A 16,543-nucleotide genomic window follows, 5' to 3' on the forward strand; every position below is an offset into this window, starting at 1 on the left:
GTGAAACTAAAGGCAGAGTCACAAGAGTTGAGCAAATCTGAGAATTATTTCAGAGCTTGATGAGACCTAATTTTAAACTTAGGTGACTAATTTGAGATTTCTCCTGGAGAAAAAACAGACAGGAGAAATAAGCTATGGTCTCATTTTGGTTTCTCTCAGATCAGTTGTCTGGGAGAAATACATGAAACACTTTAGAGATATCTTATTTTCTTTTCCTGTGGGATGTTCCGTCTTCCTGTTCTGTCATTTTTCGACACTTTCAGCAGTTTCTCAGGAAATCAAACATGGGTCTTGACGTAAAGAAATCCAAAACAGTTTTTTTTAACATTTATGACTTTGTTCAATTTAGTGCAGGTCCAGATCTAGGTCAGAATTAGGTATCTGAAGGAAACAGGGTTAATAGAGAGAATTTAGCTGTTTTTTTTCCTGCCAATCTAATGCTCCACACTCCAGTCTGCTAGGTGGCAGTAATGCACCTGCAAGCTGGTTGCCAACCACCAATCAAACCAAAAGAGAAGACGACGACGACGACAGCGCTCTAGATGTGGATCTCACAGACGTGTTGGATCCTTTGGTCTGGGCTGAGGTATCTGCTCTACCGAGTGACGTTCTAGTTTTGTTAAGAAATTACATTAAATATACCAAAACAATCAATTTTTTTGGAATGAATATATTTTAATTCTATACAATACTGATTGATTATAATGTACATTGATATGGCCACACTGGAATGTGAGCACATCTGGGCTTCATTCAACACCTGTAACAAACCGTCTTGAATGAGCCACCTGTAGATTTCATATAAATACAACAACTAGAGTGATTTTCAGATTATTATAGAAGTAAAACAATCTTCAGTTTGCATCCAAGGTGGTGAGGCCAAATCCTCACATGAACTAAATCCACTGATACTGTACATTAACAACTGAAAGATGAAGCGTCGCTGATTGTCCTGCTGTTATTAAGGCCTGTTGATAGTCTGCACATCAGTCTGAATTAAATCCTGCTTGTCTTCAACCATAAAAAAAAAAAATATATATATATATATAAAACTATAAATTATAACTAAACACATATACAAAACACTGATTATGATCCCAAAACTACCGAAACAGAAGATTTTAAGTAAACAAAAAGACAACAAATGCTAACGTACATGACTTGGTGAACGTACATACACACGTTTGTAAGGATGTTTGCAGTGTATTAACAGGACAGACTCAGTAACCTCAAAAGAAGATATTATTGCTTTGGTGTGCAGGGGCAGCAGCCCGTGCCGTTTCCACAAAGAAGGGAAGAATTGTCCATGTGAAGAAGGCAACAACAAGGTGAAGTGGCCAAATGTAATCTCACAGTTCTACACTTATTCCCTTATGGATTTACTGCATCCTCATCTTAAATACACAGTGACAGTGGTGCCTTGTTAATTCATAGGAAGACACGAGGACACCCCTCCTCCCCCTAGTTGTTCTCGCTCTCTCGCTCTCTCTCTCTCTGCTGTGTTTGTGTTGATCAGAAGCCGAAGATATCGTCCCCGAATGGGCTGAGGCCGTGTGGAGTGTTTCCATTGGTGCTGTCCCAGTTGGGTTCAGTGAGCCAGTCTTGGGGCGTCACCCCAATGTCCAGGACCTGGGGGTTACTACGCGACACTGCCAGTCTAAGGAGATAGAGGAGAAAATGATGAAAAGAAGAAAAACAGCTCTTTTTCCCTTTTAAAAATAATTTTAATCCTTGAATGATGAAGCTGGTATTATTCTATTTTCTTCTAACTGTCAATAAATCCCATGAAAACACCAAAACCAACAAGTTAGTCCGTCTCAGTACTTTTTGAGTTGAGCACCCAGCTCCTACTCAAAGAGAAAATCTTTAAAAACAGACCACAAATCTATAGTTTTATACTTTAAAGTCTCAGTAATTCAGAACATATGGGCACTGTAGTTTTTTTAAATTGTGCATTTGTTGGGGAACATTTTCAGCCACACTGATACAGTTTCAAAACCGTATAAAGTAAGAATCAAGGATTGAAAGGTTTGTACAGTGAAAAGAGTAAAATGTACAAATGTCTCGAGAGCAAATGTTTAATGCGCAGGACAGGGGAAGGGATTCTCTGGAGATAATGTGTGAGACATGGCTGAGGATATACATCTGTTTAAAACTGCCTTTTCCATCTGATGCCAATTGCTCTGTCACTTTTGTATTGTTTTTATTTTTATATTTCATTTTTATTGTTGTTAATTAATTAATTAATTCTTAATGTGTTTTAATCTCAATTTGTGTAACTGTGTACGGTGTCCTTGAGTGCCAAGAAAGGCGCCTTTAAATAAAATGTATTATTATTTATTTATTATATACAGAGGTCAAAGTTCACCATCCTGATGGCTCGTGGACAAAGTTTTACGTGGTGTATTGACTCAAAACAAAAACCACAGCATCCACGTTCATCATAAGGAAAGAAACATCAGTGCAACTCATTGAGTTGATAGTTTTATACAACACATGAGCTCTGAGGCTCAGAGAAATAAGATCAGGCTGCATAAACAATTCTGGACGGGATCAGGATCATGCTGGTTTAGGTCTTTTCATACATATATAGAACATCACCCACGTTTTACTTACAGTTGAATGAATATGACCTGACAAATGACAAATGACAAAAACCTCTAGTAAGGGTCTAATTAAAAACACAGAAACCCCAGACTGAGATTTGATAAGATGAAGTAGATTTCTGCCGCATGAGGACTCATAATAAACAGGTCTGAGAGTCTGTTCGTAATGTGTATTTATACAAACAATAACCAGGGAGGCTGTACTTATCTTACCAGCTAACTGAAGCTGAGTCAAAGAAATAAAAATAAAATCACAAACCAGAATTCATGACCTTAGATGTCCAACATCTTTTTTCAGTGAACTTCAGGCTCATGTCACGTAGCCAGAGTAGCTGTCGCTCCTCAGCTCCTTCCTCTGAGGTTTAGGTCAACTAGCGATTTAAATGCTGCCTCCACAGCGGCTCAGCCTCCCTGATCTGTTTATATAACTAAAACCTCAGTCTGTTCTAATTTGGGTTTCCTCTGTTTGGCTGCAAACAGCCTTTTCTCTCCAAGATAATGATGTAAACAAAGTCTGGGTGAAAGTCAATGGGATAACTTTGAGACATTAAGTCCATTTGAGCCACAGAATAAATGGTGTGATCTGTCACGGAGTTCAAGTGACCCACTGCTCCACTTTTACCCCAGTGACCACAAACACAATAACTGCTCAACAGATCCCTCTGCTGCGGTCCACTGAGACACACACAGACTATATATATTAGCAGGGCTATCGGGAAGAAAAAAAGCAATTTTTGGTGATGATGAGATCTCACAGAAGATGACATTTTTCACTTTGACTTAAATTCAATACTTTTAAATCAGTTTCCCTTTCTGAGCCCAGTCAACAATTACTCCATCTGGGGGTAAATAAAGGACACAGGAAGCTATTTCACACTATTGACTAACATTACTGAGCTGTAAACTGTGTTATTGGGTTTGGTGATGATTGAATGGAATGGATTAAGGTTAAGGTTAGTAATTAGGACTACTACACTAAACGAGGCTTGACAGTGGTACTGAACTTTACCTGGAAATGAACCATAGCTATCCAGAGCACAGCTGGAGACACAAACACACAGTAGATTGAGGACAGTTTTAAAAGCTCAGCTGTCGACCAAAACTATATGTCATGGATCGATTGTATCACTTCTCGCCAGATCATCGCTTCATTCATCCTCGCTTTCTAGAAAATCTGACTGAGGTTCGAAGATTTCTATTCTGCAGTACACACAAATCATCAGTAAGTGGCAGTGTAAAGCAAAGCGATACCAGAAGGAACTACAGTATACTGAAGGATTTGACAGGGCAGATTTTGATGATGGGGTATTTTTTTTTATTCTTTATAACAAACAAGCAGTAAAGGGAATCAACTGGGATTCATTCCACTTGATAGCATAACTATAAAGAGAAATGTCTCACCTGGAGAAGGCTTCATCCAAACCATCCTCTAATTCCTGGGAGAAAAAGAACCTTGACTTAATACACAGCAAACAAAGTATTAACATTTACAAACAGACTTACATTTTGATTCAAGACATTTAAATGAAAGTTTTCTTATGCTATATATTTTTAAACTAATGTAAGATATTTCATCTCGTTGTTTAGGATACTTACATGACCTACAGACATCGGACTGGACTCACAATTTCAAATGGAAAATGAACATCAAGATTTCAGTTTAAAGGAGACTTGAGAGGTGAGAGAGAATTGCCATCATCACAGCTGCAACACAGAGCTCAGAGCAAGAGCTGCGTTCGTTTGACTCTGACTGACTTGATGGTCAACATGAACTGCCGGTGACTGCAGGAGTGGAGTTTAAAAAGCCAGTCGCCCAAGTCGGGCACATCCTCCTTCCTGCAGCGTCAGTGAGCTCACAACAACGGCTGATCACACGGTATGTACAGCTGTTTTTTTATTTTAAAAAATATGAGTGCAAAACCTATAAACCCTGTTTACTCACCCAAAAACATGTTGATCTATATATTTTCAGGCCGGACACAAGTCTACATTAGTCTTTTGACACACATGAAATTTAATTCAAATAATGGTTTTAAAAAAAAAACAAAAAAACAAGAGCCACCATGTTGCCAGGAGGGTGAAAAAAAAAGAAATCTTAAGGATAAAAATATGACCTACAACGTCATAACTAAACTAAACTGTTTTTACAGCTTTCTGCTTGGAAATGAAAACCATAGTGATGATGTTCACATGTAAGAAATGAGCTGCTAGAAGGAGGAGATCAAATAAACTGCTTCCCCCGGGGGAGAGATATAAAAGGTCTGAAGTTCTTAGAATAAAAACATAGACGACGTCATGCGTGTCAGCGAAGGCTTCAGCCAATCAGGGCCAAGTGCGGTTGTCACAGAGGTGATACCCCGTCGGTGCAGTTGCCGGACTCAGCAAACTCTAGCCCCCTTGCTCCCTCTGGGTTTTAATGTCGTGTTATATGGCGACATTCTGCAGCACTGGCAAACATCAGACAACATTTCTAACCAGCTTGCATCACGTTAAGTCCGATGGGCCTAAGAAGTGGAGGGTCTTACCCAGGCGGGGTTGTTATTTGTCTCAGAGGGCTGGTGGTTGTCTAGCTGATCCTCTTCTGTATTCCCATTGGTCTCCACTGCAACATTCACACTGTCCTCAATGTCCAACAGGTTGTGTGTGGCAGCATCTAGATGTGAAGAGGGAAGGGGCCATCAATCTCTGTTTTACCACACACGGGGGATCCGTCTATAGTACTGAACGTAAAATCAGTAACGGTCTACAGTCATGCTAACGGTCCAGTGAAGCTTCAGCGTTTTTTACATATCAGCTGTTCACAGATCGTTAACACTAATGAGGGATGAAATGACGAGGAGAAAGGCCGTGTCCACACCTAAATGAAAAGGTTTTTTTTCTGTTAAAACATCTCTCCTCAGCTGTACCATGAACTCAACACTAACATTAGCATAAGCAGCAAGTTAACATCCTGGAACATTTACGATTTTTCTCTTTTGCTTCGAGGCGATTCACACAACATCACAAATGTCATTCTCACAACTCTTGATGCAGTTCTCTAAAACAGTTCTGCATTTAGCATTTCTGTGTAATTCACTAGTAAAAGATGTTTGTCATTGTGTTGCGGCTTCTTTTTTATCCGATTTTTTCTCACGATTCAGTCTGTTTGTTCATCAGTCACTGCAATGCATTTGTGTTTTCAATCAAATCAACGTAAAACTTTCTTCAAATATGTATGAGAGAGCAGCCACATACTGTCGGTGGGAGAAAGTGCAATTGCCCTTCATTTGAAAGCAAACTGCTGACTTTATGTACAATGTTTTTACTGTTTTAGTGGCTTTTGCACAGGTAGAGTCAGTGTTACGGGAAATGCCTGAACTGTTTTGAGAACTGCATTAAGAGTGGTGAGGATGACGTTTCTGATGTGTGAATTCATTTGATGATGTTAAATCTGCTTGCATGCTTGCTAGCTAGTGACATTGCCCTATTGAATGTCATGAAGCTCTGAAGAAATTCATGATCTCCAGAGGATAAATCCTCCTGACTTTGGTGATCGCCTTACTTTTCATATCGTGCCAACATAAGGTTGACATTTAGGGTTCAGAGTGAAATATCTTGGTTGGATTGCCATGAATTTTGCTGCAGACGTTCGTGGTCCCATGAGGATAAAATGTAATGATGAAGGTGATCCCCTGACCTTTCCTCTAATGCCAGCATGAGGTTGACATTTTTGGATTTTATTGAAATACCTCAACAACTATTGGATGGATTGCTGTGGTATACTCATCTATGTTACCCCAAGAATGAATAGTAATTATTGACCTTTTCATCAAGAGCCATCACCAGGTCAAAATGTTAATTTGTACAATACTTCGACCAAACTCCTTCAAAACTGACGACATTCCCGTCAACCTCAGCTGTAATCTGTGTTTAGTGCTAATTAGCAAACATTAGCCATTTAACATGTTGAACTAACATGGCGAACATGGTAAATATAAGTCATTGTGAGCATGTTAGCATGCATTCAAAGCAACATGAGTGCAGCCTCACTCAGCCTGGCCGTAGACGTTTGTTTTTACCTGTCCCTTTCAGGCTCCCCAGGCTGTTGGATCTCTCCGAACGGGAACTACTGCTGCCTTCTCCGGCTGAACCAGACTTTACCCTTTTCCCTTTCTCTAGAAAAGAGATGCAAGTAGACATGACACAAGCAGGTTAAGACCTGTTTACTGCAACTGTGCAGCTGATATCAACGTCCTTGGAGTGTCAGGGCCGATTCAGTACAAACACTAGTAGTCTCAGACACTGATGAAACAACTCTTCCATAGATAGAGTCTGTCTGTGTGTGTGTGTGTGTGTGTGTGTGTGTGTGTGTGTGTGTGTGTGTGTGTGTGTGTGTCATTTCCAGGACTTGGAGAGTGAGGTGCCTACCTTCTTTTGCCACTTGCCAGAGTTCAAAAGCTACTGTGAAGGCCTGAGCTACTGTCAAAGCCACTGCCTGAGCCTGGACAACAGGAGAGAAATTCACTTTGTTGCAGACCATTACTGGAAAGAGTGCATTCACATTCACCAACCATCAACACTGAAACTCAGCTGAGTATACACTGACTGACTCCTGTTTTATGTCAGAATAACTCTTGGAGATCATTAGAGATGAGACACTTTCATTCTGTGAACTGATCCTGTTGTTGTGAGAGTGAAATTTCTGGCTGGCTGATCCCTCACTGGGCCGGTTTCATCGGTTTTCACTTTTGCATAGTTTGTCCACCAAAGAATACAGTAACCCCAGAACGCAGAGCAGAATCAGCAGCAATGTAACTGAGTGGTATGAACTGCAGCCCGATGAGAAACTTGATTTTATGTTTATGTGTGAAGCAGTCAGTCAGTCAGTCAGTCAGTCAGTCAGTTCTAGTGAGTAAATTCACTCATAGTAAATAAACTTGCATATCATTTTCTCCCTCGTCAGTATAGCGCTGTCAGCTGCTGTTGCTACATTAGTAAGCCATGAAGCTGGCTTATGCTTGTCAGTGCAAGACAGCTAATGAGGATGTTATCATACAGGTTATAGTCATTCTGCCTAAATGTTGTAATATTGTGTAAAAAAAAAAAAAAAAAAACTGAATTTGAATGCATTTTGAATCAAAAAGCAGACATCAGAATGAAACTGAAAAAGTTATTTTCAATAGTGATATCAAAGTTGTCAGTGCTGCTACAGCAGAGGACAGAAATAGGTCATCAGCACTATCTCCATACCCCTAATGAGAGAGATTCAAGTATTGAGGAAGTTGAGTATCATCATGTTATCCTGAGAGAAAAAGGGATAATTGTGGTTGCAGGTAAGATGAGAGGAAGAGTGCCCTTCTGTATTTCAACACACAGGAAGACGCAGGAAGACGACAGAGAGCTTGAGGAGCTTGACTTCTAGGGTTTCCTCTGAAGGATGGAGGAAGAGGAGCAATGTTACAGAGAAAATGGTGTCTATGATGTTCATTCATTAGCAGCTTGAAGAGGGCCCTGCTGGGTGTCACAGTTTCATACAAACACACTACGGCGTCCAACTCAGGTCGTTGAAACTACAGCAAGTTTTGATTTTCAGTTCTAAACCCACTCAAACTACAGAGAAAAGTACACTGAACTCTGACTTGGAAATTGCTGATGTTGGCTGAATTTAAAATCACTGTGCTGCCTCTTTATTCAACCATTCATAAATTAAACATAAAAACACTGATACCGTGGTCAAGCAACTCACCACTTTCCTCTTGGGGCAGAGGTAGGCGTGGCACTCCAGGGTCCCGTTGAGGGTGTTTTGAGTGATATAAGCAAACACCTTATCATGCAGTTTGTCCACTGTGCAGTAGGATATTCTGCAGGCCAGAGGTCACAGGTTAGACAAACAACATATGGGGTATTTCAGCAGGATAAGTATGTCACGTGCCAGAACAGCTACACAGCATTATTCTCACTGACAGCTTAACACAGTTAAATACCACAGATACTGCTCTGCACATACCTGTATATGGAGACGTTTTCCAGGAGTTTATTGTTCAAGCTGTCGTACAGCACGATTCCCTGAGGGGAAACCTTCAGAGCAACTTTCTGAGGCTTCTTCCCACTGGCTTTGGCCTGTTTGAGGGACAATGGTAAAGAGAAGTTTGCTCGACAGCATGTAAGGCTTGATATGTAGCTCTGCATTAAGGTTGTTATAGTGCAACAACAGAGCCCTCACATGTAGCTGCCTGGTGCTAACAAATATATATATATGTACTTGCTGGAGCTACAGCAGCTCCAGAGATACCAAGTGGGGAACAACTGTGACTGGTTAAATTGAGCTGCCTGTGTTTTCTCCCACAGACGGCAGCAGACACTGTCGACAGTGACGACAACATGAGTTGAAGAAAGAATCAGTTGTTTTCTCCTTTTCAGTGGCACATCTGGCAAAGTCATTTCCACTGTAAACGTTTTTGCTCACCATAATCACAGCTCTGTATTAATGAATGAATGATCATGTAAGATGTAAAATACATGGGTCTACCATTGCTGTGGTGCTATCAATGGGCAACACTCAGCTCTTAGTCGCAACCTACACCATGTGTAGCTACGGCGGGACTTCTGCAAACCCCTTACACTGACTATGAACCCATCTTTGGTGTGTTGGACCATGCAAACAGAGCACACACAGCAGCTGTGAAGCCATTTTTCATCCAATATTTACACAGAAGTACTTAAAGCGGTGTAGAAATGTATGAAATCTGTAGGTTATTCATGAATAACCCGGATTTCACTTTCACACTGATCAAAACCTACCATGTCTAAGCGATATGAGATGTTTTTACCAGTGTGACAAAGTCAGTGAAAAACCCTGCAGTCCTAATTCTGCGGTTTTACTTTAACTAAAAAGTTACATAGTCATCCATGAGTTAGAAAAAAATATTCACAAGGTCAGGCTTGTCAAACCTCTTTAAAACCTCTGTATCACTTTTTAAACTACATGGTCATTATGGGGAGGTAACAAATTCAAGCAACAATGGCAACATGCTTCGTACGCGACATCAACGCAGCAATAATCTTTATGAAGACAGTAAACAACCTAAGCCTTGAAAAGATCTGCTATTCAGTTTATAACTCAAACAAAAAGTTCCTGAAGGTGTGGGGTACTTTCAAAACTCTACTCCAGAGGCGAAGCGCCTTTTTATATAAAGAATTGTGGGTTGTATAAAGGGCTCAGGCTGGTGAAGGATGTGGGAGATAAGGTTTCATGTTGTGCTACTTTAATATGAACACACTCTGTTAAGTTGACATATATATGATATACAGTACAAATTACGTCATACAGTTTATACCATTGTACACTATACAAATGTCCACTTGTTCAAAATTCAATAAAAAGTTTTTTGAGAGAAAAAAAAAAAAAAAAGTTAACAACGACATTGTGCTTGTTAAACCAGCTCTCACCGTGGCGACAATCCTCTTCACAGCAGCAGCTGACAGGTCCTCTCCCCTGGGCTGGTCCACTAGTGTCATGCCAAGGTGACGAAGGTTAAAGGTCATACCCTCTAAGATGGTCTCCCGTGTGTCAGTCCAGTTCTCTTGAGAGACTACAGAGAGAGAGAGAGAGAGAGAGAGAGAGAGCGAGAGAAGCACATTTTAAGGAAAAAGTGGGTCAATACATTGATCACCAGGAAACATCCTGTCCTCATTCATCAAGTTAAAAACATCAAATATTTCACAGATGCTCAGATTTGCTTTTCTCTCCATTTCATGTTCCAAAATTAACATGAGTCGTGAGAACATTCAAGGGACTTCAGAAAAACACAAATCAGAGGAAATGTAAACAGCCCATGTTGAACTTAAAGTTGAGCCATTTCATCTGCTTGTTCCCTGAAGTGGAAAGGCAAAACAGGGTATCTAGGTCAGAGGTACTGTCGATGTAAAGTAAATATTTCAACTCCGAAACAACTTATAGCACTTGACAATAAAAAGGCAAAGAGTCTGGAGCAAAGATACATGGACTCTGACGAACTGTGATAAGAGGAAAGTGTGGTTTTCCCTTTTGAAAGTAACACAACTAATCTCCCCCAAAACTAGGCCACAGGCATCTCTCTGAAAGTGCTCTACTGTCTCAACTTTTGTGTTAACCTCTACAGAAAAATTAAAAAGATAGTGCGCCGAATATGTTCACTGGCAAAGAATGAGGAGTGTCAAAACTGTTACTGCTGAAAGAACAGCTGCTACCTCCGTGCAGCTTTCTTATCATTTTTGAGCGGTGCTGTCTGGCCCTGACCCCGTGGCTGTGTTTACAGAGATTTCCTCAGAGAATAAAAAAGGAGGGGAGAAGAGTAAGAGAAGGCAAGAGCGGAAAAAAACATCACCATTACCTAGAAATTCATCCTCCTAGCATTTTGCTCCTCTGGGATGTAGCGCATACCACATACTCATGCAGACACATGTACACACACACGTGCACACACACAATAAATGAAGGGTGGCTGTGGTTTGTCAAGTTAGACTGACATGGAGGTTTTTTAAAGGTTGATAGAGGCATTGTCGGACTGAAACCGAAAAAAGATGGTTATTTTAAGGGCTGGATGTTACTCTACTTAAATATGACAATTTTCATGCCAAGAACTTTTCAATGTTTCCCAAGAACCCTCCATTAAAATAATTTGATGTTTAAAACTGTGTTTTGAATAATTTTAGGATATTTCATACTCTTGAATTCCAGTTTAAAACATACAAGACGTCCTTCTGCACTCAGCTGCCAAAGACTTGAAGGAGAGGCGCATCAGAATGAGAGTCTACAGCCATGTTAGCAGCTCTGTGAGGCTGTACTTGGACACAGTGGTGCTCTGAACTTAATGCTAATGTTAGCAAAATGCTCACAGTGACAAAGCCGATAACATGCTGATGTTTAGCAGGTATAATGTTGACCATGTTTGGCATCTTACATTAACGTGTTAACATACTAACGTTTGGTAATTTGCGCTAAAAGTAAAGTGCAGCTGAGGCTGATGGGAATGTTGTTAGTTTTGCAGGTATGTGGTCATAGTCTTAAGTGCTGGACAAATAAATCTATACCAAGTTTCATGACAATCAATTAAAGACATTTCATTTAAAACCACCAACATGAACCTCATGGTGACACCAGATAAAAAGTCAGTCAGGATTCATTCTCTGGGGACCATGAATGTCTGCTCAAATGTTCATAGCGATTCATCCATTAGTTGCTCAGATATTTCACTCTGAACTAAAGTTACTATACACCAACCAAACAACTCACATTGCCATCTAAGGCACCACAACGCTAAAACTTTAAAACTGTTTTGTGGAAAATCGCATGATGCCATGAGTTCAAGCTTAAATACATATAAGATTTTCTTCTGTGTCCCCTTTTTTATTTTTGGGAAGAGAAATTATTAAAAAACGCTCCAGTGAGTAGTTGTGGGAGCTAGAACCCCTGTGTCTTGGTCACTTACAATTTATAAGACTCAGGCTATAAATAATGTCTGCCCATGGGTTTCACTATGGCTGTAAGTGGTGATTTGGCAGAGCCCTTGTTAGTGTGAAAGATAATTATGTGCACCCATTGTTGAGCTGAAATTCTCTGCCTACAACACAGACACACAAAAAAAGATTTCAAATAATACAAGTTTTTGGAAAAAAAAAAGGAAACAACATATTTTGACCAAGTGGCTGATAATTGCAAAAAAAATTGTTTTTAGCTTGAAGCATGAACCATAACAAAATTCCCAAAATTCCAAGTATTCTATGCCAGTGCTTCACCACTTAAAACATCATGGGACAACAAAACTTTCCATTTCAACCCAGAAGGCTTGAACTAAAGCAGGTTTTATTGCAGGTTCTCACAATGTGGTCAGGACAAAAAACCCCTCCTGAGTGCCAGAATCAGTTTTCAGTTTTGTCTATACTGAGAAAGAAAAAAAAGAAAAAGAAAAAGAAAAGTAACAGTGCAGGTACCAGGCACCGCTCAGCCAGGGAATGTGCAGAGCTTTGGGATCAAAGGTCAGCAACAGCGACACATGACAGGTAACAGTTGTATGCACGTGTGAACTGAGACCAACTACACCCAGGTGACTCTGCTGCGAATACAAGCCGACCCCGCCATCTGTGAGTGTTAAGAGATGAATTTTTAAAAAAAAAAAAAAAAAAAAAAAAAAAATCATGAGTTTTCTAATGGCGGGGCAAGTGGAAGTGTCTTCGATGACAGCAGGAAAAACACAAAAAGGAATATTCAAACACAAGATAAGACAACACTTAGTCTCTTTAGTCATCTCATCCATCAAACTCAACACTGATGGATGAGTATCTGTTTCATGCATCAAAGTGTAAAAAAAGAAAGCCTTTGTTGAACACTGTGACAACAAACGTGCCCCCAACTGACAGGCAATTCACGTCCTGGCTGATTTGTGTGTCTGCACCAAACACTGAGTCACTGTGGAAACCACCAACTGCACTTCTACAACTTAGGCCCACAACAGAACTCGAAGCCAAATAACTTTTTTTTTTTTTTTTACAACCTTACTTCTGCCACCATTTGACTTTTCTTTTAGTTCCACTGATCTACGTCTACACAGGCCCCCCCCCCCAAAAAAAATAAAAAAATATTCAGGTTTCAAGGAATCCAAGTTCATCTGAGCTGATGTGAGGGTTCCTGCTGTTGAAGAAAAATGTAAACACATAAGTGATAACATGAGTTGGTCTGATACTAAGATGTTAAACAAACATTTCAGAGGCATTTAGCCCGAAGTTCACTCATCCTGCCGTTAGACTGTATGGACCAAATAAACAGACCCAATTCACTTGACATAAGAGAATATGGATCCTTAAAGAAGTGTCGTCAAATCAGGTGAGATAGTTTCATTTTTTTCCCCCTCAGAAATTCTCTGGTTCTTCTGCATTCTCATTGCAACTGGAGAAGTATTGAAGCATTTGTGTTTTTATTTTTATTTTTTAGTATTTTATGAAAATAAATTAAAATCAGTCTTGAAGACTTTGCGATTTCTCTCTTCAGTTTTGAGAGAGCTCCTGACTTGCTCAACAGGCAGGAACCAACTGGTAAACCTATACATACATCTCAACACCACAAGGAAACATAAATCACTCTGTACATTAAGACACTCATATGTTAACATCCTGGTTCTGTGACTCCAGGGGACCCCCCCCCCCCATCACACATCTTCCCGTATCTGTACGCACAGTGCACGCCAGACTAGAGGCGAGCCATGTCACGCCAGGTAAGATGCAGGCGCAAAGTCAAATTTAACTGGTTTCTCGCTGCCAGTGGAGTAAAGGGGAAGTCTGGCAACAATAGCAGAACACAACAGTGGAAACAGAAAGGGGAAAAAGCCTCGCCCATGAGCAAGCTCCTCACTGAAGGAGAAAAGATAAACTGAGAGCAAGTCCCACGCTTTGGCGAAATAACTCCTTCATAACAGGGAAGAACTATTCCAATTCTGGCAGAGAGTCGCCTTACTGCGCGTCATTGTGGGGGCACAGTCACACACTTCCATTTGAGGAGGTCCCTGGAAACAGGCTGTTTGCTGCAGACAAGCACCCTCCGGTCGGTCCTTGGTGCTGGCAGTATGCCGGCGTAGGTCGTCTAGGGCGACCAAGCCAGGGCAATAAGAGCGGGTAGCGAGGAGGCCACTGCCATTTAAAAATGGGGCAGCCCTCATGTGGCTGAATAGGTCTGTCCTCAATGCAATCCCAGAGTATGCACACGGATAACATATAGAGCCCCACTAATACAATATCTGTATCTACAAGGCTCTCCTTATCCTCAGGTGCCACAGTACTGTTGGTTTTCTGTCCTGCTGCGTTCACCTGTCATACCCGACTTGGTCACGAAGGCCGGAGTCAGGGCTGGAAGTCGGGCACGGGCGATATGGGTCAACGATGGTGAGGAATGTGTGCCCTGCAGCCCAGAGAAGACCCTGTAATCTATACTACAATATACTACTTTTATAACAAGTGGGTCACTAGCTGCATTCACAAGGAGCTCGTAATTCCACTAATAATCAGAGCAAGAGCCCAGTTAAAGTCAGATTGCCTCATGCAAAACACCTCATTTCAGATAGAGTGGCTCATTCTGAAGGAAATTTTATGCATTTAAAAAACAGGCTGGTTTGGAACTCATACAATACACAAAAAGCCCTGTTTTATTTTAAGTTTTGTACTTATTTCGCATGCCTTACTCTCTGTTTGATAAACACAGCAGCAGTACATTCTGGTAGGTGCTGCTTCATTATAAAAAGGGAAGATGCAGAGCCCTGCACAGGGTGTTGTGCATGTTGCAGCTGCCCTTTACGTAGCATTTAAACATGACGCATTATAAAGCCTATCAACTCTATTTACCCGTCATTAACTGCAAATATTTTTGAGAGAACAATCAGTTGGATGGATTACAATCAGCAATCAGGTTGGCCGATGTAACCGCAGCCGCTGATAACCGTGCAGAAGTAACTACATTAAAATCTGACCCTTATCCATTAACACAGTTATATGCTGGCATGTTAGAGTGCTTCTCAAATTCCTGAGGCATTACTAATTTTCCAGGTACGCTTCTGAAGTTACATGCACTAATGAGGGATATTTATGTAACCCACCCTGTATTTTCTACTAACCCTATATGCTTTTATAATGGCCATTCTGATGGAATTTAAAATAGGCCAGCTTGATCTCCAGCCAACAGGGGCCGTGCACCGACTGACCTGCAGCATTCCTGACGTGTCCTCTTGGATACAGGCAGGGGAGCTTTCAGGCTCCCTCTGCCACCCGGTCAGGATCAAGTGAGATTTAGCTTACAAAGTGGCCCTTGAGTGCTACAATGGGCGCCGGAGTGGCCTCAAAAGTGTTTCATGTTAATGTTGCAGTGTGGGCAAGCTCCTGTCCTGCTGAAGGGCTCTTGAGCAAGACACAAAACTCACTGTAAGTTCTAGTTTTGATCGTGACCTCTGCACTTCCCTTTGGTGGTGTTAGTGGAGAGAGGAGGGTGTTCTGAGGACTGGGATTATCCACAAATCCAAAATACTGCTTTAAGGGGCCACATGAGGAAAACCTGTTGAAAATATTATTCTTGTATTCTTAATCGTTTCTTAAAATAAAACAAACATTTCAAATAAAACAATTTCCCTTAATTGCATGTGTCACGTTTTGTTGGCTCTGTGGTTTAATTTATTCTGCCAAGTTTAAAAACAACATTTATTTCCTGAATTTTACTTGGAACATAATAAACCGCACTGCAAATAAACACACTTGTTGCCCTTACAGAATAAAACAGAAACTAATTTCGCCCAAAATAGAAACAAACACGAGGAAAGTCGTTTCTTAAGAAGAGTAAGTAAAAAAAAATATGTCAAACTTCATCTTTGTCGGCGACGTAACATTTTCCATGTTTTTTCGCTTTTGAAACAAAAAGCTTTGTTAAGTTAGCTAACCAAGATAGTATTTATTGACTATCCGTGTTAATTAAAGTAAAACGGGCACAGCGGTAAGCAAAGTCAACTTTAGCACGCCGACACTGGAAAATGTTTCTTTAAAAAAATAAACATAATTTCCACGTTTTTCTCTCAAGTTATTTCTTACTTCTGTGTCTGCCGGAGGTCCACGACTGCTTCGCCATGCTCGGGCTCCGGATGATAGCTCGCCCAGCCGACTTGAGGGCATCCATGTCGGGTGTTCTAAAGTGCAGAGAGTCGGTGAAGTTCGCTGGTGAGTCCTCCAGGAGAAATGTTGTTGACCAGACTGCTGATGGGGAGGATGGACTTGTGGTGCCTTCCAGTGCAGTCAGAAATAAGTAATGCTGCGTTTGGGTCACATGGGACGTTAGATCTCGTGAGCTGTCGAGTACGATTATATACATTCATGTGAGAAAATACTTATACAAGACATACATATACAATAGAAATGCACTGTTACGTCATTTAAAAATATAATAATGATGA

At 40.7% G+C, this 16,543-nt stretch overlaps 1 protein-coding gene across 1 annotated transcript; it reads right to left on the reverse strand.

Annotated features, from left to right (window-relative positions):
- Positions 1 to 678: 678 nt before the first annotated feature.
- LOC111233175 (low density lipoprotein receptor adapter protein 1-B-like) lies at positions 679 to 16,345 on the reverse strand. The gene is made up of 9 exons (XM_022760930.1): positions 16,185 to 16,345; positions 10,035 to 10,177; positions 8,593 to 8,705; positions 8,332 to 8,446; positions 7,014 to 7,086; positions 6,665 to 6,760; positions 5,132 to 5,259; positions 4,008 to 4,042; positions 679 to 1,657 (listed from the first exon to the last, which is right to left on the reverse strand). The coding sequence occupies exons 1-9, from the start codon at positions 16,267 to 16,269 to the stop codon at positions 1,513 to 1,515; spliced, it is 933 nt and encodes a 310-aa protein (XP_022616651.1). The 5' UTR covers positions 16,270 to 16,345; the 3' UTR covers positions 679 to 1,512.
- Positions 16,346 to 16,543: the final 198 nt, after the last annotated feature.

Source organism: Seriola dumerili, unplaced genomic scaffold (assembly GCF_002260705.1).
Source record: "Seriola dumerili isolate Sdu_G_001 unplaced genomic scaffold, Sdu_1.0 BDQW01000378.1, whole genome shotgun sequence".
NCBI lineage: Eukaryota > Metazoa > Chordata > Actinopteri > Carangiformes > Carangidae > Seriola > Seriola dumerili.

Coding starts and splice junctions, on each gene's coding strand:
- LOC111233175 (XM_022760930.1), bottom strand. CDS start 16,269: ATGGATGCCCTCAAGTCGGCTGGGCGAGCTATCATCCGGAGCCCGAGC. Junction 8,706..10,034: donor TGAAGAGGATTGTCGCCACG/GTGAGAGCTGGT, acceptor TCCCTCAAACAG/GCCAAAGCCAGTGGGAAGAA. Junction 7,087..8,331: donor TCTGCCCCAAGAGGAAAGTG/GTGAGTTGCTTG, acceptor CCTGTTGTCCAG/GCTCAGGCAGTGGCTTTGAC.